Genomic DNA, 25,817 nt, shown 5'->3' with positions numbered 1-25,817 from the left:
TCCAGAAGGCAGTAGTGACTGCCCTATGTGTTGTTTACTCTCTGGCCAGCCTCTGCTGATGCTTGCCTTAAGTGTTTGAAGCACTGGGTCCTGTGCTGTGTGCGTCTTGATAGTCCCTAGCGTCTGAGTGGTGAGGTTTATATCACAGGCATGACTCACCTGTTCGAGCTCTGGCTGGGTGAGGCCCATGGCATAGACTGTGGTTGAGGTTTGCATTTGGGTGTGTTCTGTATTCTCTAGAGGTTTCCTGGACAGGAAGTCTGTGATGTGTAGCTCTTTGCCTGGCTTGTAGATCACTCGGAGCTGGTATCTTTGTAGCCTGAGCATCAGCCTGTAGCCTCTTTGATGCTGAAAGCAGGGACTTTTTAAAGATAGTTTCAAGTGGTTTATGGTCTGTATGTATTGGGACATATTCTCTGGCATGCAAGTATTGGTCAAACTTATCGCATGCAAAAATAATGGCCAGGCATTCTTTCTCAATCTGCGCGTACCCTTGTTCTGTGTCATTCAGTGTTCTAGATGCGAATGCCACTGGTTGCCAATTCTGTAAAAGGGCCACTCCCAAGCCTGTCTCACTAGCATCATCTTGCAGCGTGACTTCTTCCTGGAGGGTCATAGTATTTGAGGACTGGGTGGTGCGTGATCAGGCGCTTAATGGTCTCCAGCGCTGCGTCGTCTGCTGGCAGCCACGTCCAGTCTATATCTTTGTCGGTCAGACGTCGGAGAGGCTCACACACATCTGATGGCCAGGGAGGACCTTTGAACAGTCTCTGGAGAGACTTGACGTCTGTCGGTGTCTGCATGTTCTGCACAGCTCTAATCTTGTCAGGATCTGGACGCAGGCCCTCTGATGTGAGGCGATGACCCATGTATGTAACACTTGGAAGTTTCAGCTTCAGCATTTTCTTGTTGAGCTTCAAGTTGACTTCCCTAGCTCTTTGCAATAGGGCGCCAAGATTCTCATCATGGTCTGCCATGGTGTCCTCGTCGGTGTCTCCACATCCATACACCCAGATGTCATCTGCTATTACGCTCACACCTTTCAGGCCCTGAAGTGCCTTGTGTTGTCTCCTCTGATATTCCTCCGCTGCTGGTTTTATACCAAATGGCATTCTCAGCCCTCTGTATCGTCCTTCCGGTGTCCAGAATGTGGTCAGGTAACTGCTTGCTTGATCCAGTCGCACTTGCCAATAGCCATCTTTTGCATCTAATACTGAGAATATCTTGGCCTTTGCTAATTCCGGCAGTATTTCTTCTACTGTGGGCATCTGGTAGTGTGATCTCAATAGGGCCTTGTTCAGCGGACCCGGGTCCAGGCATATTACGTAGCTTGTCTTTCTTCTCGGTCACCACCATGTTGCTGATCCAAGGTGTCGGCTCTGTGACCTTGGCTGTGATCCCTTTCTGTTCCATTTCCCTTATGGCTGTGGTTACTCTCTCTTTTATCGGGATTGGCGTCCGCCGGAGCAACTGCTGCACAGGCCTCACCTTGTGGTCTATCTCCAGGTGTAACTCTCCCTTCAGGCAACCCAGTCCGTCAAACATCCTCATGCGGATACGATTTCTTCTGCTGTTTTGGGTGTGACCGTGTCTGGGAGATTTTGGGTGTTGACACTATGTATGACATGCTTGGGGTCTATGTGATTTAGGTCCTGTCTCTGGCAGGTGTCAGCTGAAAGTAACGGCATCTGTGATGTCTCCATTGCCTGAAATTTGAGGATGTGCCATTATGATCCGTTTTGAGTTCATATTCTCCTCTGGGTCTTATCAGTGTGCCATCCTACAACTTAAGTATTGCTTTGCTGGGTAACAGAGCTGGGTTACGTCCTTTAGTATGCGTTGTAGGTCAGTGAAGCCCATTACATTGACCATAGATCCGGTGTCCAGCTGACATTTGAAGGCCCATTCACACCCTACGGTAAATACGGATACGGACCGTTTCGTCCGGTCCCGGAGGTGTTTCATCCGTCAATGGATCCGTCGCCTCTGAGCTTACGAACCCGGAGTGCTCCGGGAGAAACGGAGCAATACCACCGGAAATCGAGGCGGCAGCATAGAGTCAAAAGTCAGACCATTCGTGAAAATAGATAAAGTAGTATGATATCTGATATTTATATATTAGTGCTGTCAGTTAAATGCGTTAACGGTGTTAACGCAAACCAATTTTAACGGCGTTCATTTTTTTATCGCGTGATTAACGCAATTCTTTTTATATATTTTTTGGCTCAAAAGAAAGAAGCAGTAGCCCGTTTAATTGCACTATAGGCTCTTTTTTGTATCGTCCTGTTTTGATCAGTATATGCCAATGTTGTGTAGAATATTGGTGTATTTTAGTGTCTCTCTTTTGTTCACATTTCTAGTCTAGGAACAGGCCAGGGCCTCTCATACTGATACAAGGTGTTATCCCCAACATTCTGCCATTGTTATGTTTCAACAAGGTTGAACCGACCTGGTCCTCCGGGACATAGCCAGGGCCAGATACCTTATCAAGGCTGAGAGTGCGTCTGTTCACGTGTTATTCATGTATCCCCTTTTTGTATAATACTCGCCCCAACCCTTTGGTTTGACGAGAAGAGGGTTCGACAGCCAAGGAACAAGTCATCAAACGTCTCCTCAATGGGTCCACTATAGATTATTCAACCTAAGTCTGTATCTCGCTGTATTACATCCTGGAATAAACCATCTATTCAACCCTCTGATCCAACCTGTCAAGCTGCTTTGATTTCGACTTCAAGAATTACTACTACGACTGAAAATACACAAGGCAGAGTCTGTCCGAACAGTTTAGAAATAAGCTGAAATCTAACAGTTGTTACCAATAAAACATCTGCACAAGGCAAGCCGATGCACTTTTCCATGTTGGTAAGAGCATTAGAATGAGAAAAATTAAAGGGACAAAGAAATCAAGGGATATTTAGCATAGAAAAAAGAATTGTGATTAATCGCGATTGCTTGCGATTAATCGCGAGTTAACTATGACATTAATGTGATTAATCGCGATTAAATATTGTAATCGCTTGACAGCACTAGTATATATATATTGTATTTAACGTTTTATACTTATATTATACTATATACCTGACCTTTTGATTTTATTGTTCCCCTGCTTTGGCAATGAGTTGTAACTGGTCATTTAACAACATTTTGAGGAGATAATCTGCGGGTTGGTGAGGGGTGTCACATGCCACCGCCGCCTTGGCCTACACTTTTTGCACTTTTTTTGCCGATTTCGGATGACACAAAGCAAAATCATCTCTACAGATGTCATTTTTGCGATTGTCGATGCCGTTAATTTGTGAAACGACAGTAACTGCCCTCTAGAGTATTTATGGCGTAACATCCATAACAACGCTGAAACCAGACAGAGGTATGAAGGGTAGTTCCGGAGGCAACGTTTGGGGCGGACGGACGAATTTCTTCCGGATCCGGAGGTATGAATCTGCCTTTAGAGTCTGTCCAGGATCATACTCCAGTGACTCTTCATTGTCTGTGGCTAGCTTGAGATTCACAAACCATTTGTTTGGAACATTGTTGTGGAGGTGGGGCGGCGTCTGGCCTGCAGGGGGAGCATGGAGCACCGGGTCTGCTGGGGTGATGGGGTCTGATTGCGGACAGGTGTCTGCAATCTGACCCAATCAGGAAGTGTGTATTTATGTGCCTGCTTGTCTTTCAGTCAGCGGTTGAGAGAGAGAGAAGGAAAGACGCTCTCTGCGAGCTAGAGAGAGCGTCGTATGACCAAGTGACGGACGGAAAGAACATGCAGCGTTGTCCTTTTGTGACGTTGTGTTTGTTTGCCTGAAGGGGAAATAAACAGGAGTTCGCTCCATTTCTCCTAAAAACTGTGTCCTGACTCGTTGAAACCCGTTACAATTGTCTATACAGTTCACTTGAGAGACGTACAACATCGCATCCGACCCTTCTGACAGGCTGTCATCCTCTACTAGATTCACCTACTAGATTGTTTGTTCCCTACACACCCGGGCAAAATGATTGATTTTCCCACATATCTTGCACATTCTCCGTATGCAGGGCATTTGGCTCTTGCGTGCATCGATCCACAGCATCGATCCACTGGCTATATTGTGCTGTTTGGGCCCCTTCTGGGCACCTGGTTCTGACTGACATTTCCGGGAGGCATACCTGTGGCTTGACTCTGAATCCTGCGCACCGGACGTCTAATGTACCGACTCTTGTTCCCCTCCTATTTTTTTAATCTGGATTTGTGTTTGTTCACTGGAGCGACACATGTCAATAGCTTTCGTCAGGGTGAGATTGGGTTCTCTAAGCATGCACGCCTGTGCGCTTGAATACTTCGTGCCCATGACAAACCTATCCCTAGTGAGATCTTCCTTAAACTTCAGCCAAACTCACGTGTCTGCTAGCTTTCTCACTTTGTCTACATACTGCTCTGTTGTTTCACAATGGCTTTGTTCGCAGTCATTAAACACAAATCTTTCATATATCACATTTCTGTTTGGCTCAAAATGTTTCTGTAGCGCATCTATTATTTTCTTCGAATCCTCCCTGTCTCCGACTTGCATGTGAGGGTGCCTTTGTAGCTGGTGACATTCCTTACCCATGATCGCCAATAGAGTTGCTACTCTCATTTTCTTATCTTTCTCGTCAAGTCCTATCGCGATCTCATAATTTTCCCATTGTGCGCGGAAAAAAATCCAGTTGTTGTAGACCACCTTTCATATCCATTGCCTCCGGTGCTGGAATGTTGTACGCCATGCTGATGGCTTGCAGTTCAGCTGTTCGTGCAGCTAACGTTTTGCGGCTATATGATGACTCCACTCATAAAACTAAGCTTCCTTCAGGTTCTGACACCATGTTTTTTTTTCTGAAATAACGAGGCTTGTAGTTAGCCTGGCTCCGCCCGCCTAAGTACTTCCGCTCAATTAGAATTTCCCTTCAGTACTAGGTCTGGACCTGCTGTATGTAATTTGTTTTTTTGGGGCCGCCACAGCGGCGCCCAATCAGCGAACAGAGGGTGTGTCTGAGAACAATGACGATGGCGTGTTGTCAACGATTAGACCCAGCTTCGAAAGTTGACTGCATACATCATCTCTGGACTTACTATAAAATATTGATTTACAATGTGCAATTTTTCCCTGATAAATTCAATTCGACAAACAAAACCTGCAGCTGTCGTTGACGGACATTTTCGTGCAGACGCGCAAGGTGTTTGGTTTGTGTACAACCTGCGCATGATTCCTGGCGCATGACATACGTCACAACCAAACGTTAGCGATTGGTTATGGCAGATCCAGAGTGGCACTGGGCAGATCCAATAATTTTAAACTTCAACAGACACCCGCCTTCAAGTGAGTTAACGTTTGTCAATTGATTAGGTCCAGATTCTCTATACAAATGAAATGAAATGAAGTGAAGTACGAGAGTCTGGTAGAACCAGGCTAGCTTGTAGTAGCAACCGGGCTAGCTTTAATGCAGCTCACAACAATACAGTCAACGCATGTCTTTCCTCTCCACTTGAATGCCTACCTTACTTCCTGAAACACAACAGTACTTATCCGGTCTCTAGCGCCATCTGCTGGCCGGATGGTATCGTAACAGTATCCATGTGTTTTTCCGGGTTGTATTACAAAGGCGATTACATTGGACAGTGTCCTTGCGTTTATTTGCATAACGCAGTCTGAATGGCCGACGAATCCGTCACTGCCTGAAAAGTTTAACATTTCTCAACTTTTTGACTCTGGCCAAGGAGCCGACAGGACGGACGGACCCAAATTGCATTTCGCGAGCACCCCATGTAAAGTCAATGAGATCCGTCGACGGACGGAGGTAGTGTGAACAAGGCACGCAACCGATGACTGCGACTCACAAAGTCTGCCTAATATTTATGAGCTTTTTTCACTGGGCAGATGCTCCTACCTGCTAACTAGTATTAGAATTATACACAATTGCTCTTAAAGGTTGGGTATGGAATTCGCTTTTTTGGCCATTTTTGCATAATGACTTGAAATCCTTATCATAACCCACTTACAGCCACTGATATAGAAGTACTGACATGAAAATTAAACAAGTCAATCATCTGTGGAACGGGCAGGTCTCGAAAAACTCATGCCAATGATTTCCAGAGCCACCGAGTTGCATTGGACAGTAAGTACGTCAATCAAACGGTCGTACTGCACTCCCCCTCCCCCGCTCCCCGCGAGTGACCCCTTCGTGCACGTGCACGTACTCAAAGCTCGTGACCCAGAGCAAGCTTCTGTTTGTTGTTATCCTGCGGTAGCTACTGGAGCTAGCTAACTAGCTAATCCACATTTGGACCTAGCACTAGAAGACAACCCTAAACTCCAACCTAGCTAGCCTGGCTCACTCCCGCGCATCTGTGTTCGCGCTCGTTCGTGATGCGCGTCCAACTTGTAATGGGTGGAGTCAGAGTCAGCGTTGGAGAGGGGGTAGGACCATTTGAGTTGTGTAATTTCAAAATCTGCTGCGTTTCGCAGATCCCATACCCAACCTTTAATAAAACGCTGGTTGCCATATTACATTACACATCGACACATAGCCTAGAAACATTCACAGGGAGGTTCACGCACAAACTACTGCTCATAAATCGGGCAACACAGATGATTCTTGTGGATAAGTGCTTAGAAAGGCAATTCAAACTGCCAATGGTGACTATAGGGTAACAGAGTCCCTATATCATAGATCAGACTCTCGAAACATGTGGAGTGGATTAAAAACCATCACCAGAGCAAGTGGCGTAACATCATGGTGATATACCTTGCAAATGTTTATTTTGTGCCCCTCGTTGTCCTGCTTACTGCAGTGAGGGTTTCGTGTAATTTTGTTAATTAATTAAGGGCGCCACCAAACTGTTGGTGATTCTTGTCACAATTTTAGTTAGTTGAACAGTAACACAGTTAATTCTACATGCACCCTTCTTGCAAGTTGATGCTACCTGCATATTTGTGCAAGATGAGCGTATTTGGCTTGATAAGGACCTGGCATGGCTCTATACCTGGACACCAACCTGTCAAACAGATGTTTGACAGGTTGGTGTCCAGTTAAGAGGTTCTTCACAAGAGCTTTGCCTCTATGTGGAACGTTCCACACTAGACACGCCCCCACAGGGGCTGGAGCGCTGTGAGGCTGCGTCCCATTGGGTGAGGTCCATCGGCTCACTAGACATCCAAAACCAGGTGATTCCTAAAATCGACCTACCAAAGAGTTAAAATAATTGCCTCGGTGGAAGGAAGAATAATATCTTACTACTATAATAGCAGGCCTGTCGCACCAGTTACTCAAGTAACGATATACACCGCAAGCACGCACATAGGCACCGCATATACACACCGCACACACACGCACGAGATAAGTCTTTATGTTTTTAAACATAACGGCTCCGCGATCGACGCACAGGTAAGAATACACACGCACGCGTACACACCGCAGCGACACTCGCCCAGGTAAGACGTTATGTTTTGAAACATAACCGCTCCGCCATCGACACACGCGCCAAGGTAAGAACACACACGCACACAACGCAGCGACACACTCGTACCAGGTAAGACATTATGTTTTTAAACATAACGGCTCTGCCATCGACAAACTCTGCCAGGTAACACGTTCTGTCTGGGAAGGGGGCGCTAGCCACCTGCTCTTCTGGGCCCCTGATGCTCCACCTGGTGTTAAACCACAAGAAGATTGTGGAGATGACTGTGGACTTTCGGAGAAGTCCCCCCCCCTCACCATCCAATATAAAGTAAATCATTTCTTTACTTTATATTGTTTCTTTCTCTTATATTGTTATGGTATATTCTTTTTTGCAAATAAGTATATTGTATTGTTATACTGTATACTTTACAGTATATTTATATTTCGTACTGTTCTTTCTGTTTTGTGTTTTCTTTTTTATATTTTAAAAATAGGTTAAGTGTTGAGTGTTGTTCTTTGATAGCAAAGGGTTTACCAAAGTCAAATTCCTTGTTTGTTAGGCAAACCTGGCCAATAAATCTGAATCTGAATCTGAATTATGCAAATCAGACACGCCACAAATCCGCCAGATTTGCCTTGGTGCGAATCAGACACGCCTCGAGGCCGCAGAGATTGAAATAGGATAGCTCGTGGCAAGGACCGCATAGTGCTGTACGACGTACAAGGTTGGCAAATTTGCTGCTTTGAAAATATTTCCAAACCAGAAACATTTACAGGGACCTTGGCATAAAACTACAAATGACTGTCCATCATTCCGGCAACATTCCGTTGACATAAAATAGATGTGCACCCTCATTTATTGCACCACAGCATTTCTTTCTCTAGAAGGCCACTTGCGCCCACATTTCCATCATTTGCTTGTAACTCTCAGCGGGTGAAATGGTCGACTGAGGTTAACGCCTGGAGATTCGGGCAGGTAGTGTGAGTCTACTTGCTAAAGACCATTGGAATGCAGCAAATGTCAAGTTCACAAATTCAAACAACACAATGTATGTCCAAGAAGGAAAGAGTAAATGCCTTCTTGAAAATATGATTAAAAGAACTACAGTTTTCATCCCGATAGACTGGGTAGCTGGTAAACAAATGCCTCCTTTTCTGTCCTGCCAAATGATTTCAGTACTTGACCTGAATTGAAACAGAATAATGCTGTACTTCCCCAGATTGCAGTCATAGGGCAGACAATTAGCCATGCTTAAGACTTAGAAACGACAGGGCAGCCATGGCAATGTCCGGTTCCTATAGTGCACCATATCCTCATAAAATGTGATTATAATTTCCCTTTATAGATACATTTACTTTCGGCACCAGCTAGCGAAAGTTCCAACATGGTATCATGGTAGCTCTATCAATGTTGGTAGTTCCATTGTAGGAAGTGCCTGGTTTTGGATGTCCGGTGACCCTAAAGAAATCACCCAATGGTTAGAAAGCTCACACCAGTCCAGGTCTTGGGGGTAGCGTGTCCACTATGGACCCTTCCACATGGCGACCTCTTGTGGAGACCATCATACCTTCCTCTGCTTTACATATGTTCTGCTCCTCAAGAAGAGAAGCAGGGCCCTCCACAGCACAGCTGGGGCTCTAGAGATGGTTTTTAATCCACTCCACATGTTTGGAGAGACTGAACTATGCTACAGGGACTCTGATGTTACCCCATAGTGACCCTTGGCAGTTTAATTGCCTGAGCACATACCAACAATGTCATCATCCGTGTTGCCAGAGTTATGGACAGTAGTTTGTGCTTCTCAGTATAGTGCGAACCTCACTGTGAACCCATGCTTCCTGGTATGCAAATGTTTTCAAAGCAGTGACTTAATTCAATGTCAGCCTAGTCAGTCTAGCCCTGGACCGTCCCGGCCACCAGCCTCTCCTTTTTAAACCCAGGTGGATCTGGATGTGTCTGATTTGCAAAAGGCAAATCAGACGTGCCTTGCTTGACTGCAATAGGGCGACTAGATAAATAGCGATAAGGATAGCGTTAGCAATGAGCCTGGTAAACAGCTTGGTGGAAACAAACATCTTTTTCCACCAGGCTGTCAGGAAGCTCAACTCTCCCCATTCTCCCTTCCCTCCCCTCTGCCCACACATACTCTGGACTATGAAACCCCCTCCCACTTGCCACCAAGAACTCTGGACTTCGAACCTATCATGTTCCTCATGTTGCACATTTCAATTTTTTTTTACTTTATCTTATATATTCCGCTTGGTTTTGCCTAACCTTTTGCACTATTCAGAATTTATTTATTATATTGTTTCATATTTTATTTTACCTATTTTTTTTACTTTTCTTCTTATTGCAACGTGGGACGGAGATAACGCAATTTCAATCCTCTGTTTGCCTGGCACATAATTTTGGAATTTAAAATAAAGCTGACTTTGACTTCGACTTTGATCTGCTGAAGGGCAAGTCATTGTAGATGGCTAGCTCCACCGACCTTGTAATCCTTACCAGCTGAGAAATGATGTCATATTCAAATCGTATCTATCATCTTTCCTGTCTTGCCGTAACCATAGACCATAGAGTTTGGGCCTTCCCCCGCCCTCTCACGGAACCATAGCGTGGGTTTGAGCATTATATTCTGCTCTTGGATGCAGATGCTTCATTCATCCCAGAAGAACCTCCTGACTCTGCAGGTGAGTACCATCTTCAAGTCATAGAGAGTCAACCTATGTTAGGATGTTTGATTGCTCTCTAATGGTAGCTTACTTATTGTTGAACTCCACACATGAATGTAATATGATAATTATTGCTCCGTGCCAAATGTTCTTTTCATTTTTTCCTTTTATTCGATTTTTTTTTGGCAGATTGTTGCGTAGGGAAGTTGCTAGGAGTTTTTGAGATTAGAGCAATTAAACACAACATAACAAATACTTGTCATCTTGACAATTTTCGGTTTTCTATACTTTTTGCTCCCTGGTTGTGCATGCACATCTGCTGTGAAATTTGTCTATTAAGGACCTAACTTAAAAAGTAACTTTTTAAAATGTGAAAATAATCAAAGAAACGTTACGATTACATCAAAATTCACAAATATTCACACACACTTTCTTGTTGCCCAATCTTCTGCTTTTATGCATCAGATTACCTGTTTGGGCCACTGTCCATCATTGAATATTAATAAGCCTAATGATGAAAATAATAATGCTAAAATGATTCGGAATTTACAAATGTATAAATCATGTATCTGTATCATTTTATGCATTGAGATATACATAATGGATCAAGGGCACACTTATTATACATAGTAGTATTGAAAATAGTTGTGAAGAACCATCTCCTATTTAACCTAAAAGGACAGCAATAACTAGATTCAGATAACCTGTACAGAAGCTTTATTCAGCGCTTCTGAGCCGAGCATGGCTTGTTCGCGGTGACAAAGTATGACAGCCACGCTCTCTAGCTGGCTTTAAAAGCTCTGCCAGCTTACTGTTAGCTCTTCCTAGCTATTTTTACTGGAATTTCAGAGTAGGTCTGGGCTTGGTCTCAGCGAAGACTTTGTCACAAAATTGTTAACATGGAGGAATGTATACATAGGAGCTAGTGTTAGTTATTGACAGTAACTGACTGTGTTGTTTCTCCAGAACCATGGGGTACAGTAGGCTCGTCTTCAGTGTCATTGGTAGGTATCCCACCTAGCACCACTGTGTATCTGAGTTCATTATAAGGAATGAAACCTCAATAACGACCAGTAGCCTGCAGTGACCCTACATTTCAGTGGAGCAGTGACCATGGGGCAGACTACTTTACGACCATATAGGTGTCTTTTTTGCGCGGAAGCAATTTTTATAGCAGCCTGCAGGGTTATCAATAAACAGAGGAACGCGTCGCTGAGCTGCCCTGCCCAAACATTGCATAACACGTTAGCATCACCACCATCATCCAAAATTTGATGTAAACAGACCAAGAATTGTCGGAAAGCCTACAGTAACTATAGTTACTGTGACAAACACATTATTAAAAATAGAATTTTAGCAATGATTTACTGAGGAATTATTTTTTTGGGAGCATGCTTTTGCAAGTTGTTTGCTGCCCCACCTGCCCATATGGACGACACGCGCCTGATAACGGCCATATACAATCATTTTGATGGTTGGTGTTTGTAATATTTCTACCCCTCACATTATAATTAGAATAAATATTTGAATATAATTTAGAATGGTTAATGTACAATAGTTGCACAATATATCTTGCTAATGATTTGTACTTCTGAAGCATTTATTTGTATCTGTATATTGTAAGTATTTATGCAGTATTTTGTCATTCACCAGGTCTGGTTGTCCACCTGTGGGACTTTTCAGGTATTTCTATGTGCTCTATTTAGGGGCTGATGATAAGTTACAGCAAGTATTTCAATGTATTTTTAACGCATTTAAATAATTAAAATAAATAATTATAAAAAAATGATTAAAATAAAACCTGAAAAAGTATTCTGTGGTGTCCCTCTTAATTAAGCTGCAACCCGCATTAACTTGGCATTAAGCGGCACAGCCCTTCAGTCTTCAACCGCCCAGGGTGGGGAGGCTGAACACGCCATAGATGGGAACAGCTCCCCCGAATGGACTCACCAAAGCTGCACCCATACGCAAGAGGAAAAACCGTGGTGGAGGCTCCAGCTGCCCGGTGTGTACAGGGTGTCGGAGATCGAGGTCACTAATAGGAATGAAAGTAGAAATAGGCTCAACGGCGTGGAAATACTCATCGGGAATTCACTGGTGAACAACGGCAACGACAACCCAAGGTGAATCACTGGTGCCGCCTGCCCAACTTCACCCCTGGAACAATTGGGGCAGGATAGTGTAAGGGCTAGGGTGTTTCACTCCAAACCAAAACGGGCTGGGTTTGATCCCTATCGCACCCCTGCTATCCAAAGTTTTTTTGGAGTCGATTATAAATTAATTAAGAGAATACGATATTATACTGTGAGAAAAAAACAAAACTTTTTTGCAACCCCTGCTCTACTAAACAACACCTGGCCACACACCAGCCTCTGGCATCTGGTATCTGATACCTACCTTCACCAGGCTAATGTCTCTTCTCTCCCTGTCTCTTTGCCTCAGGTGTGCCATCATATATGATGTCCCAGGCAGTGTAACTCAGACTGTCCAGTGCAGGGGAATGGAAGGAAGGTTTATCAACTTCTACCTGTCCTGTGCAACTGCAGCAGTTATCAGCTTGTGCGAGGTCAAGGTGTATGGAGGTAGGAAGAAAGGGAGACAAAGTTATTCATCTCTACCGCTCTGTGTGTAAGATGAAATGAGAACCAATTTAGTGTCTTCTTTTTTTTTATGTGCCAGTGCATAGCGTCCCCTGGTTACCTTTTAAAAAATGTCTCTTTGTTTATTGCGCTTAAGCACCTTCTTGTGAAACACTTTGGTGCGGCTCAGCCACATGTAAATGCGCTATAGAAAGAAATTGACTTGACTTGACGACCAATTTAGCGTGCTTCCTGATAGGCCTACACAAACACGAAGCCTATCAAGAAAGGTGACGTGGTCCACTGCGAATCTCCAAGGGGAGGGGTCACCACATGCATCTGATGTCATTAGTTAGTCATCCGTAGATGTTTCGGTGCTATGCAGTGAGTGTAAATGGAGAGTAGAACTCCCTCACTACCACACTGTGTTTTTGGTTTTCCCCAGAGTTGTTGCCTCCCCCACCGTCTATCACCATCCAGGCAGAGGAGAGGAACGTCACACTGGTGGGGAAGCGGCTGTGCTGGTCAGATGCCCTGTTCTACTGCAGAGCCTACTACTCAGACCTGCTGAGCATCAGGGGTCCAGAAGACCAGGAGATGGTTGATGAGCTGGTGGCTAGCGCCCCCTTCCCACTAACCAGACAACTCTGGGTGGGCCTGCGCAGGTACTGGCCAGGCTTTGGTGTCCATCCGAAAAACAAGACTGTCCTTATGATCATCTGTCCATCCATTCACTCATATTTATCTTGTCAGAAATACATAACTTAAAATAGTATTTGGCCACGATATACTCCTTCCATCCAGCTATCTCTTTCAACTCTTTCAATGTCGGTAGGTCGATTACAGGGACCTGGTTCTGGATGTCACGTGACCCAATGGACTTCACCCAATGGGACACAGTCTCACCGCATTCCAGCCCCTGTGGGGGCGTGTCCAGTTTGGAACCTTTCACATGGAGGCAAAGCTCTTGTGAAGAACATCTTGATTTCATCTGCGTTACAGGTTGGTGTCCAGCCAATAGAACCATTACCAGGTCCTTATCAAGCGAAATATTATAAAATGGGTCTTATGATGCTATTTTTGCGGTAAGTAATTTCATTAGAGCTAGAATAGGTTTGCAAGGTTTGATGCTAAAAACACACCTTATTATTCTCACAATGGACATTGCTGCAGAACCACTTTCTGCCTTTGTCAGAAATGCTCGGTTTAGCTCCTGTCTCTTTAAGTCACCCCCTCCCGGAAAGCCCAGCCCAGTAGCTATGCATGTAAACACATGTACACACACCAACACAATAACCTTGTTTTATGTACTGTCATATGTATGGCTGTGGAACTACACTGTTGGTTTAAAAAAGAACGTCATCCACGTAACGGCTAAATTGAAGGCACGAAACAGTGCTTCAGTGCATGGCAAATAATGGTAAATAACTGTATTGTGGCAATAACATTACAGTTTGTATCATCATAAATCAAACTAAAAACTTGAACAATGTTTGATTGGACTATCAGCATTTTGCTACACATATTTATGGTTAGGCACAGAGAGTCTGGACCTACTCAATTGACAATGCCACTCTGGATCTGATCTAACCAATCTCGAACGTTTGGCCGGGAATCATGTTGCGCGCAGGCTGTAAACAAACCAGACACGTCATAGAGTGGCGAGGTCACGCCCCTTCCGGTAGAGCCCATGGGACCTATGAGATTGAAAAATATGAATGGGTTTCAATGGAGAGAAAGTAATTATTTTCTGGTCCAAGTCTTTATATGCCCTGGATTACACGTATGTTGTCCACATGTGTGTGGATTTAAATAATAATTTTTCATGGAAAGAAAACAAAAAAAAATCGCAAAGAAGTTCGATAATGTTGCTTCACTGCTCTCAACGCGAATGATATACGTCACCATCCGCACTTGGAACTCCGGTACAGACAGTGATCTCTCTGCTCCACTTCACTGCTTTTGTCCAAGGGGAGGATAAAAGCATCGAAAGATGTGAAAACCATTATAAGTCTTCGCCTGTGGAGAGTTTCAGTTATGCTGATGGGGAGATTGTCGCAGTGTTGGGAAAGTTCACTTCCTACGTGAACTAGTTCAAAGTTCAGTTTACAAATTTTAAAATGAACTAGTTCAGTTAAACGTTCATAATTCAAAATTTTGAACTAAGTTCACAGTTCCGAAAAATGAACTAGTTCATAGTTCTCTTTTTCAATATATTGCTGTGAGCTATTTTTTTCCCGGTATTTTAAACATTGATCCCCCTTTGTGGTTTGTCTAGGATGAAAGAGAGTGGTTGAATCAAGTATCGTAGTGAAATACAGTTTCTATCGTGTTTTATTGCATATTTAGCGCATTTTGTAAATCACATTGATTTCTGTTGGAAGACTCATTGCTCGTTGACCGGAAACGTAAAGGGGGGATGTTCACGTTTGGTTGTGGCCTTTTCGCTCGGTTCTAGCCCTATGTTGAGACGGAGAACCGTGAACTGAAAAGTCTACAGCAAAACGTAAACAGCCCCCCTTTCCATTTCCGGCCAACATGCAATGATTCTAGGAGGTATTCTAGTCCGCTGAGCTATGAGCCAGAGTTAACGTTATGGATTGTACATATTTATAGTTCGAAATTCTTCTCAGCCTTTATTCCACAGAAACTCTAGGGTCTATAGCATATAACCGCGTTGTCTGATTACAGTTTAATTCATTTTTCACAATTTAACAGCTCTCGTTTTGAAGAATAATCACCGCACCATTTGTTTCAATGGGAATCGCGACGGTCTATTCTTTCAACATAAAGTGTACACATTTATAATTTGAAATTCGTCCCAGCCTTAATTGGACAGATACTATTGGGACTATAATATATAACCGCGTTTTCAGATTACAGTTTAATGTAACGGTAAGCTTACAACACCGCAACTGCAAATTAACCACACGGAGATAACCATGGCAACCGGTCAAACAACACAGCGTTCTGCAAGCGCATCCGCCGTGTTAATAAACAAATAATCCCCCTATTGAACAAAGTTAAACCGAGTGAGCGTGCCGTTCACAGACACCAGAATTAACGAGTTCACAGTAACGATCATCAGGCAGTAATACAGTACATTCAATTCACGTTCGCCCAGATAGTCGATCTTGTCCACGCCAGTCACAGGGAGTGTGCCGTCACATACGAGACGCGTAGTCTTTCGCATTGTGTTTTCTCTACAGCCTATAACTGAACAATTGCACAATAATCTGTCAAACTCTTGACATGAAAAATTATCATTTAAATCCACAAACAACATGTGTGTAATCCGGGGCATATAAAGACTGGGACCAGAAGATAATTACTTTCTCTCCATTGAAACCCATTCATATTTTTCGATCTCATAGGTCCCATGGGCTTTATCGGAAAGGGCGTGACTTCGCCACTCTATTGTTCTCAGCCACTCCCTCTGCTCGTTGATTGGATGCAGAAAATTTGGAAGGAGAAAACCCACTAACATACCCCAGACCCAGACGTAGTACTGAAGGGAAATTCAGATTGAGCGAAAGTACATAGGCGGGCGGAGCCAGGCTAGGCCTAAAACTGAACAATTTGAACACTAAAACGCATGTAGCAGAAATGTTTTAAAGAACAACTGACTTAACCAATGAGACCTCATATCATAAACCTAACCAAATTAACACTTAATACTCTGCTATTTCATACTGCTATTGTATTTAATCTTAGCAAATTCAAATCAATTGCGGAGATGAAAAACTTTAACTGGACCAATGCTATTTTAATCCAGTTACCAAACCCTCTATGGCTTCTCTCCCTTTTCTTCCTATAAATAAACTATAACTGGCTTTGTTTATTGCAGCTGATCCAGACACAAGGCTGGACTGCTGGACTTCAGTGGCGCACTGTGTTACATTGCAAGTAGATTGTAGCTTAAAATCACCTCAACATTTCTGTACAATGCTAATCGATTCAATATAAATCTTTTTCATATATTGAATGATTTCAATAATGTTACAAAAGGGAAATCTCATTGTTTACTAGGTACTACAACTAGGCTCAACCTAGGAATGTGAATAGTGAGTGAAATGATATCGTTTCTGGAACTTTATATTAACCTTGTTGTATCTTTTTGCGCAGGTCCGACAGAGGGAGTGAACAAGGTGCACTTCTACAGTTCCACAAGAGAGAAACAAACTCAATGTGTATAGTTTGTCCTCCCTGGGGAATACCGCTCCTGATTCCCAAGTAGTCCTAAGTAGTGAACTTTCTGAATGCTATAGCTTAGAGCTTGTCTGTGGTAGTTCTACTTTTTGTTAAAATGAGCATTGTTTACAAACTCTCATAAGATGTCTATCCTTGGTAGTGCCGTAATAGCTTGATATTGTTACAATGAAAAATAACAGCCCTCATTTTGTGCTAGCATAGCGTAGGATACATTTACTTTAGTATATAATCAATTCACTTCATTTTAAGCAGAGGTAGTTTTGACATTGATCTTTCAGTCGAAATGTTGAGATGAGTACAGGAAGATATCAAAGGACAATAAAAATTGCTTTTATTATGGAAGTAAATCTGTGTCATCGTATTTTGAAAATAAAAAGCCATTCAATATTAAGCATGAATATTTATGCATTGAAATAACGTATCTGGATTTTTTGCCTCTGAATTGAACTCTTTCGATTTTCAACAAATCATTTTCACCTTTATTTTTCAATGTTTAAAAAAATCAAAATCAAATATTCAACATTAAAAGATGAAAATTAATTATTTTCAACGTCCCCAAATTCAACAGGTCAAAGTCGGCTGCCAAATTCAATGTATGAAATTCATTGTTAACATCAGGGGACCCAAAGGATTCCCCAATCCCCCCACGATCCTATATGCTAGATCGCGAGTAGTTCATAATTACCCCCACTCATGGGCGTCAGTTTGGTTTGAAATGTGCTGGGGACAGAGACGCATTCGGAAGTGCATTTTCAGAAGTGCTGGGTACAATGAGGATGCACTCTTTTTTCTCTCTTTAGTGGCGGTAATGAAAGGTTCTGAAAGACGGCATACCCATGTAGCTAATTACTAGGGAATACAATTTATACAAAATCTGTCTGGCACGTTTTATGAAGAAAACGTTTTGAAAAAGCATCGGACAAATGACCCACTATGTTCTACTCCATGATTCCAATGTTGACAATGTGACATGACATGGCTACCAACATAAACAAGAGGAGCTAGGAAAGGAAATTAACTGCGTGTTTAAGTTCAGAAGGGCCAAACGTGTGGCTACACACAGCACTACAAAAGTCGTCAAGATTGAAAAAATATGTATATTTGTTGTACAGCTGAACTCTGTATCACATCATGAGCTGGCTGTCCTCAATTCACAACACGCATTCCATCAAAACTAGCCTACATCAGGCATTCTGACCAAAAATCATGCACTCCCCCGAAAATTATTCCAGAATTCAAGCAAAGTAAGAATGACCAAGTCACTTTGTGTCAACAAGAGACTGACTCCACTGACTATCAATTGCAAGTTAAAACAGGCAACCACTTGAGTGCAAAAAACACAAAAGTCCTCGCCACAGCACCGGCAAATCTTAAGCAATAAATATCGCGTCTTAACTTTATTTATGTGGCAGTGGTCTGCAGATGCATCCTGTGGTGTAGCCTACCACATCCATTTAGTTCAACAGGTTACCGTTCTGATACAGTCCATGGTACTAGCAACCTGCTCTGGTGTTTCTTACCTATGTATTCAGGCTAAAATGACTTGATTGTCTGATGCCTCATCATCCCAGCCAAAGAGTATTGGTATTATAAGTAATGGCTACTTGCCAAATCGAAAAAATAACTTCACACAGTGTGTCTTTTTCCAATGTATTTTTATCATTCGTAGCATTGATCAGCAGAGAAATAGTTTGCCACAGTCGTTGATGTCGCTTAGCAACCGAATACGCTGGGGTTGATAAGTTACCAGTCTGCAGAGTGATACAGATAGGGTGAAAAATGACAAAATGAATCTTGACGAAATCTGGTGGGGACGTGTCCCCAGCGTCCCCGGTGTAATCGACGCCTATGCGTATTCCAGGGGACTACCCCTATAGTGGAACCCTGCTTCCACTTCCGGTTTGTGGGGATTGCGAGGGTGGGGGCCACCCCCCCTTTCGCTTCCGGTCTGTGTGGGAGGGTGCCTGTGTGTGTGTGTGTGGGAGCCTGATTTACAGTTGCAGCGACCGGGGTTGGGTTGCAACCCGGTATAATCGGCGTCCCCGGCGTAATCGACGCCTATGTCCACAATGACAATAAAGTAAGAATGCAGCAAGGGAGAGGGAAGGTGAGGGGTGCTAATTTGACCTAAGACACTAGGATATATTTGATCTATATTCGCTAAACATATTTATTCCACAGAATGGTTGACATTCCTGAGATTCTAAGCTTTCAAACAGAGAATAATGAGATGACTATATTACTCAACCTTATGATGCCCAAAATTGACCCAGCATGTTAGGGGGAAGGGGTGGTGTAACTAAAACGTGCCTGTCGGCACGTTTTAGTTTTTATTTGACGATTAAGTGGTTAAATAACTTCAATTGTTTCGCAATGCCATTACAATTTTATAGGGCATATAGCTCTTACAAATTGCCCCCACATTTTTGTGAGGGGCACGCCGCACACCAGCTATTTTTTTTTTCTAACCTATATAGATGACATATCCAGTTAGAAAAGTTAGTCCAGTTAGTCACTAGTGAGTGACACAGATTGATGATGGGAATTACAACGAGGGGGCGGGGCACTCAAGGGGGGGGCCCTTAAGGGGGTTGTCTAAACTTGTCGTTGAGAGAGTTGTCTCAACTTGTCCTGAGGGGGCTGCGGTCACTGATGAGTCATTAAGTTTGTCGGCCGTTGGGGGGGCCCCCTGGCGGCTCGGGGCCCCAAGCAGTTGCCTGCCTTGCCTGTTCACAAGCTCCGCGTCTGCTTCCTGTAACTGTGCGTTCACACTAAACGCGACGGTACATAGTACATATACATAGTGAACGTATAGACGCGTATCGCGAAAACCGGCGACAAGTTTTGATTTGTCACGCCACACTTTCGCCGGGCACAGGCGAGCGCGTTCACGAGGATTTGTGGCGCGACAAATTTGCTTGAGTTGAAATATTTCAACTTTGACGCGAATTTCGCGTGATGGCAGCCAATCAGCGTTCAACAGCGTGGCCACTGAGTCACATGTGTAACGTAACAGCCAATCAGCGTTCAACCATCAAACTCAGTGCAGTGCAGTCCGGGGTGAACTGCAGCATGGAGGAGAAAGTGAATGTTGCCGTTTGCGACTCCCGGAGCTCTATATATAATATAATAGTATATAATATAATATTTGTATATATAATATCATGGCCAAAACCTCTGTGCGCCTCCGGATGGCCGTAGCGCGGGGAGCTCTCGTAGGGATTGGGCTTCTCGGGGTTTGTTTACCGGCGTTGCTATGTTTCCGGTCTTGTGTGTTCCAACGGTTTATTAGGTAGGCCTATCTAATAAATCTCTGTCTATTCAATACTTAATTCACTGTCTCTTCTGTGGTCATTACAATATGATGAATATACTCCTCCGACGTCTCTCCCTCTTCCACAAAAGGTAAAGACATGCAATGGTGGTTATCTTATTTTTCTGCTTGCTTTACACTAGAAACAAACCTGGATTCCAGGGGCATCTCAAAATAAAGTAGCTTAGTCCTTCTGGATCTGGATAGTCCTTCTGGCAAGAGAATAAACGGTTCAAAAACATAACCAGACAGACCACCTCAAGTGAATTAACCTATCCTATCCCCAGTCATTTATATATATATGTATATATATATTAGGGCTGTAACGATACGCCGAAAGCCGAAATCGCGACACTCAAAGCCACAAACCTGTCTCGCGGTGGGAGAAGGCAGAAGCGCGATATGCCCTTTCTAACTCTACGGTCAAATTGTCCGATTGAAATTTGCTAATAATTTGTCTAATAATAAATGTTACATTGAGTTAATTAATTGGTAAGTGTTGTTCAAATAAAATGCTTTTTCAATTTAAAAAAATCGTAGAATGTATCGAACCGCGGGTCAAAAATCGTGATACAAACCAAATCGTGAGTTGGTGTAAAGTTACAGCCCTAATATATATATATATATATATATATATATATATATATATATATATATATGTGTGTATAAGCAGTGGTTAAATTACGAGTTAAATTAGTTAAATTAGAGTACGCAGAGCCAAAATTAAGGTTGCAAAAAAAAAATCCATGATAGTCGTTATATTAGTACATTAAAGAAATTACATAAATTTGTTATGAACAAGCCCACCGTTGTTTTTTTCTTAATTGTGTACCCTATTACTCAATTTGGGCAAATTCGATGTGTTGACCTATACCCCCCCCCCCCCTCCTTCCCTGAAATGGTACACAGTCTTCAGTTCAACTCACCGTTTCCCAATTATACCCATATCATGTGACATATGACCTGCCATTAATCAGAAGAAGAAGATACCAGTATCAAGCTGAATTTAAACGGTACCAAAACAAAAAGAAGAAGTATTTGAACGGTGCCAAGTAAGAGCAACATGAATCTGGCACTGAAAAAGAGAAAGAAAAGGATGACGCCCGCCTCACCTCCTCTGCCCTCAGTGTCCTCATCTCTGCCCTGTCCATCCTCAGCTCCTCTGCCCTCAGTGTCCTCATCTCTGCCCTGTCCATCCTCAGCTCCTCTGCCCGGTCCATCCTCAGCTCCTCTGCCTTGTCCCGCCTCACCTCCTCTGCCCTCAGTGTCCTCATCTCTGCCCTGTCCATCCTCAGCTCCTCTGCCCTGTCCATCCTCAGCTCCTCTGCCCGGTCCATCCTCAGCTCCTCTGCCCTGTCCATCCTCAGCCCCTCTGCCCTCAGCTCCATCCTCATCCCTGTTCTGTTCAACTCTGCATTTTTAGTTTAGTGGAGGAAGAGACAGCACTTAAGACATGACAGACACACTATCAGGATGAAAAGATCTAGCAACAAATCACAGCTTGGTTACAGTGAGTTCTGCACACGGGCCTAGCTTAATTATTTCAAAATTATTTCTTGGATAGCAGCTGCCCACCTTTTGAAGAAATCTGTAAGCCTCCTCCTTTTTGTTCCACTCATGTTTACCTTTTATCTCTGAAATGTTCACTTGTTGAATTTCACCCTAAGTTAAGAAGTAGATAGAATGTCTTTTAAAATGGTTCATATTATATAATGATGTAATCAAACGTTCTTTAAATAAAACACTTTTGAATGAATGAATGAAGCTATCTTCTTCTTAAAGGCTAGCCGATAGGCTACGTCACCATCATGTTAACGCGGGCTTTTAAATCGAACCTGCTGTGTAGCCTATATGCAAACATTAAATCACAGGACCTACTGTACTCACAAATAAATAGCCTAGGCAATGCACTGCAATTCATAGATACAAATAAGTTTGAAATTCATCCAGCTAGGAATGAGAAATGTGATTCGGAGATCGCATAGACTACTTGCTAAATCATTTAGAATTAGCAGCATTGTTCTTTTTAACTAGCGCTTGCCATTTGACATACCAGTAGAACGCTATCCCTGCATGTCTAATGCCGCTTTTCCACTGCATGGTACCAGCTCGACACGACTCGACTCAACTCGCATTTTTTGCGTTTCCACCGCGAAAACATGGTATCTGGTACCTGAAGTGGCTGCTTTTTCTAGTACCGCCTCGCTCTAGGCTCCAAGCGAGCTGAGCCGATGCTAAAAGGTGACGTCGGCAGGCAACCGGCTACTGATTGGCCAGAGAGTGTGACGAAGTCACGAGAGCGACATGGCAACCATGCTGGTAACAGCCATACCAGCGCCGCAGCCAACATATTCCACTTCTTCAACATGCCAGCTAATAATACGAACACGAATACCATCGCATCGATGTTCTCCATTGTTGTTATGTGGGTTCTGTCCATGTGTGGGTTACGTAGGTGTTGTTTGCGTCGCGTACAAAAATACGTCACGGCCCTTTCGCGCAGCCGACCCCGCCCACGTCCCGGAGGTACTATTTGCGGTGGAAAAGGCCCCGCACTGCTACCGTGTCGAGTCGTATCGTGTCGAGTCGAGCTACATGTGCGGTGGAAAAGCGGCATAAGGTTAATTTTTCCTGCTTAATGAAAATGCAAGCCCATATCTAATGATATTAGCCTATTGGTGATGATCGACCTCTTTCAAAATACCGTGCATCTTTAATTTAGTTTCTCTTACCTCGCCATTCACCTGTCTACTACGATAATTATGTCTGATGATGACCGTTAGAATGATTTGACGTTGTGTTGTCTGATCTGGGGGGAGGAGGAGCTGCTGCGCAAGTTTCGTGCGCGATATGCCTACGTCTCAAACTTGCTCCAGATGTCTAGGCCAGCCTATCCCTACTCCATTATTTAGAATTGTGTTTTAAAACAACATAGATTTGCAATGGAAAAGTTGTAAATGAGTAGGACAACATTGCTCGTGATGGACTAGGCAGACTGCCAAAATCGGCTGGAGCTGATCTGCTGCGCAGAACTCCAGACCCGGCCGCTTATGTGCCGGGGCTCCGCCCCGGACAGCCCCGGCCCAATTTAACCTCTGTGTATATATATATATATATGTGTGTGTATAGATGTGTGTGTATATATATATATATGTGTGTGTGTATAGATGTGTGTATATATATATATATATATATATATATACAGTATGTGTGTATGTATATCTATATATATATATTATGTTTAAACATATATATGTATATATATATATATATATATATATATATATATATATATATATATTTATATATATATATATATATATATATGTATGTATGTATACAGTATGTATGCATGTGTAAGGTCTGTCCGACTTGTATTCATTTTACTTGAATGGAACTTTAGATGTCTGGGGAAAACAGCAAAACACTCAGGTAGCTTTTTAAAGCTATAATAACTGCGTATTTTGTGAATTTAGGTGAAGCATTATGAATGTGCATGCGCAATAAAGGCTAAAAATAATTTGCCCTTTTTTTTTTTTTTTTTCTTTCCCTCTGGGCTTAGCCCCTGATATTTAAAAAACCTAGAAACGCCCCTGCATCTAGTAATCTAAAAGATGGCACATCTACATTGCTTTGTACGGTAAAGCACTTTTGCCACGAAGTTACTTTGTGGTACATTCAAGTGCACCTCGTAAACTCAGTTATATGTAATCAAATCTGGAATGATTAGGCGGATGCTCAAGAGCCGTCCGCCCAGTCTCTGACACAGTAGTAGTACACTACTATTACTTCAGACTTCTTAACTTGGTCAATATCTTATTGTTAACCTTAGTTCAAGGGTTTAACAAATCAACACACTTGGGAACAGAATTTCAAAGTTTCACCGTTTAAGTTCCATGCCGGCTAGTTTTCAGTTGGTCTCATTGATTTACCCTGAAGTTCGAGCGTCAATTTGACTACTCTTTTCGACGTTCAGGCAGCATTGACATATTGGGGGATTTTCCCGCCCAATTGCACTACTTTTAATAGCGTTGGAAAAATGTGCATTAGGCGAGAACATACAATTTAGGCTGGTTTATAAAAAGTAATTGGGAGATTATTATAATTCCTTCTACAAACATCAATCAATACGATATCTTTCATAAAGCATATCATTTGTGCAGCTACTACTGCTACAACTTCAGCTACTACTTCTACTTCAGCTACTACTACTACTACTTCAGCTACTATACTGTTCCATTTACTACTACTACTACTACTACAGCTAGTACCATTACTTTGACTTCAGCTTCCAGGTGCTCTGTGCACTGCAATACATTTTACCTTTTCTCGTTTCCAAGTATTTTCACAGTAGCAGCTTAAAACAATATGATTTTCGATGGTGTTATCATATTATCAACAACACACAGGTATAACTATATGGGCAGATATAAACAAATCGGTATCTTCAAACAATGCAATTTAACGGTTCAAAAGATCCACCTCTGCAGATTTTAGTGTTTAGTGTTTAAGTGTTTATACTGTCGCATTTTGTAATGATTAGAGACTTAACTAATCCCAAATACACTTTGATTATTATATATGCAGATATAAAAACAAATGTTGGCCATCTTATTTGTTTTCGAAGACAGAAACTTCCACGTCACGTCACGTGGACGGAGGCCTACAGAAAAGAAAGAAGCTAAAAAAATCCTCATCATCTCATGATTTCAGAGTTATTATTGTGAAATAAATATGTTCTTCCACTGTTGACCAACACACAAATACACTTTGGTGTGAGACTGGGCTGTCTGTCACCATGAGCACTGGAGCCAGAGAGCTCATAAGACTGACAACATCTTAGTTCTTTCCTCAGGGTGCTCCATGGTGTGGAAAGGAACATGGTGCAATTCTTCTTGAAATGCTTTCCAAGCTGTTGATTTCCATCTATCTTCTCCGCAGCCTTGTTTAGTGCTTGCTTAGTGTCAAATCCCAGATCAGATCAGATCTACTTTACTCTGGCATATGAAGCGTGTGTAGGTACTTTGCTTTTGGGATGCTTCTTGTCAATCTGTCAATGAAGTTCTGGCCGGAAGAATTTGAAGGGAAATGTTGAGGTTTATGTGACTTGAACGAATTCATGCCGCTCGGCTGGTGTTTCATGGAAGAGCTGCCAGCAAGCAATCAGTGTATTTCCCGGTTTCCAAACTGTGTCTTTATCTCCTTGTTGAAAACGTCCATGAGCCATAGGCAAGCCACAGCTCCCCAGGTCGATAACTTGGGCTGCATCTGAGTCCTCTCATCAGGGTTCTCTCACCTGGGTCCTGTAGGCGCCCGTCCTCTTGGAATAATAGTAGACATTTCCGTTTCTTTGGGTCTAGTGGTGACAGTCCCCATGAGACCTTAAATGTCGGATATACTATATGCATATTACCAGTCACCTTCTTATCCAGTCCTTGAGCCTATAGGCTTATGCTGCCTCTCTACCTTGAACCTGCACTGCCTGCTGATATTCTCCCTCTCTTCTGTAATAACAAAACACACCAACTGTTGATTCGAGTGTGGATGATGGCTGGTTTCAGCCGCCTCACCTGATGTGAGTCTCATTGGCCCCTGGGGCTGGTTGAGGCTGCACGCCTGTTGTTCTGTGGGAA

The 25,817-nt window shown here is 42.9% G+C and overlaps 1 protein-coding gene across 3 annotated transcripts; it reads left to right on the top strand.

Moving 5' to 3' along the window:
- The first annotated feature begins 5,640 nt into the window (after positions 1-5,640).
- Positions 5,641-17,243, top strand: LOC130374688 (uncharacterized). 3 transcript variants are annotated; one of them, XM_056581620.1, is made up of 10 exons: positions 5,641-5,805; positions 7,592-7,735; positions 9,979-10,098; positions 11,047-11,084; positions 11,734-11,763; positions 11,918-12,203; positions 12,523-12,662; positions 13,105-13,324; positions 13,495-13,661; positions 16,785-17,243. In XM_056581620.1, the coding sequence occupies exons 4-10, from the start codon at positions 11,051-11,053 to the stop codon at positions 16,853-16,855; spliced, it is 948 nt and encodes a 315-aa protein (XP_056437595.1). In that variant the 5' UTR covers positions 5,641-5,805; positions 7,592-7,735; positions 9,979-10,098; positions 11,047-11,050; the 3' UTR covers positions 16,856-17,243. The 3 variants fall into 3 exon arrangements, with proteins under 3 accessions (XP_056437595.1, XP_056437596.1, XP_056437597.1); XM_056581621.1 differs by lacking the exons at positions 5,641-5,805; positions 7,592-7,735 and having other exon boundaries at positions 9,845-10,098; XM_056581622.1 differs by lacking the exons at positions 5,641-5,805; positions 7,592-7,735; positions 9,979-10,098 and having other exon boundaries at positions 11,046-11,084.
- Positions 17,244-25,817: the final 8,574 nt, after the last annotated feature.

This window comes from Gadus chalcogrammus, chromosome 21 (assembly GCF_026213295.1).
Source record: "Gadus chalcogrammus isolate NIFS_2021 chromosome 21, NIFS_Gcha_1.0, whole genome shotgun sequence".
NCBI classification, from domain to species: Eukaryota; Metazoa; Chordata; class Actinopteri; order Gadiformes; family Gadidae; genus Gadus; species Gadus chalcogrammus.
This window is presented reverse-complemented; position numbering and strand designations above follow the sequence as displayed.

Excerpts from the sequence above, each read along its gene's own strand:
- LOC130374688 (XM_056581620.1), top strand. The coding sequence starts at position 11,051 with ATGGGGTACAGTAGGCTCGTCTTCAGTGTCATTG. Across the intron at positions 11,764-11,917 it reads CCACCTGTGGGACTTTTCAG|CTGCAACCCGCATTAACTTG; the intron begins GTATTTCTATGT and ends CTCTTAATTAAG. Across the intron at positions 12,204-12,522 it reads AACGGCAACGACAACCCAAG|GTGTGCCATCATATATGATG; the intron begins GTGAATCACTGG and ends TCTTTGCCTCAG.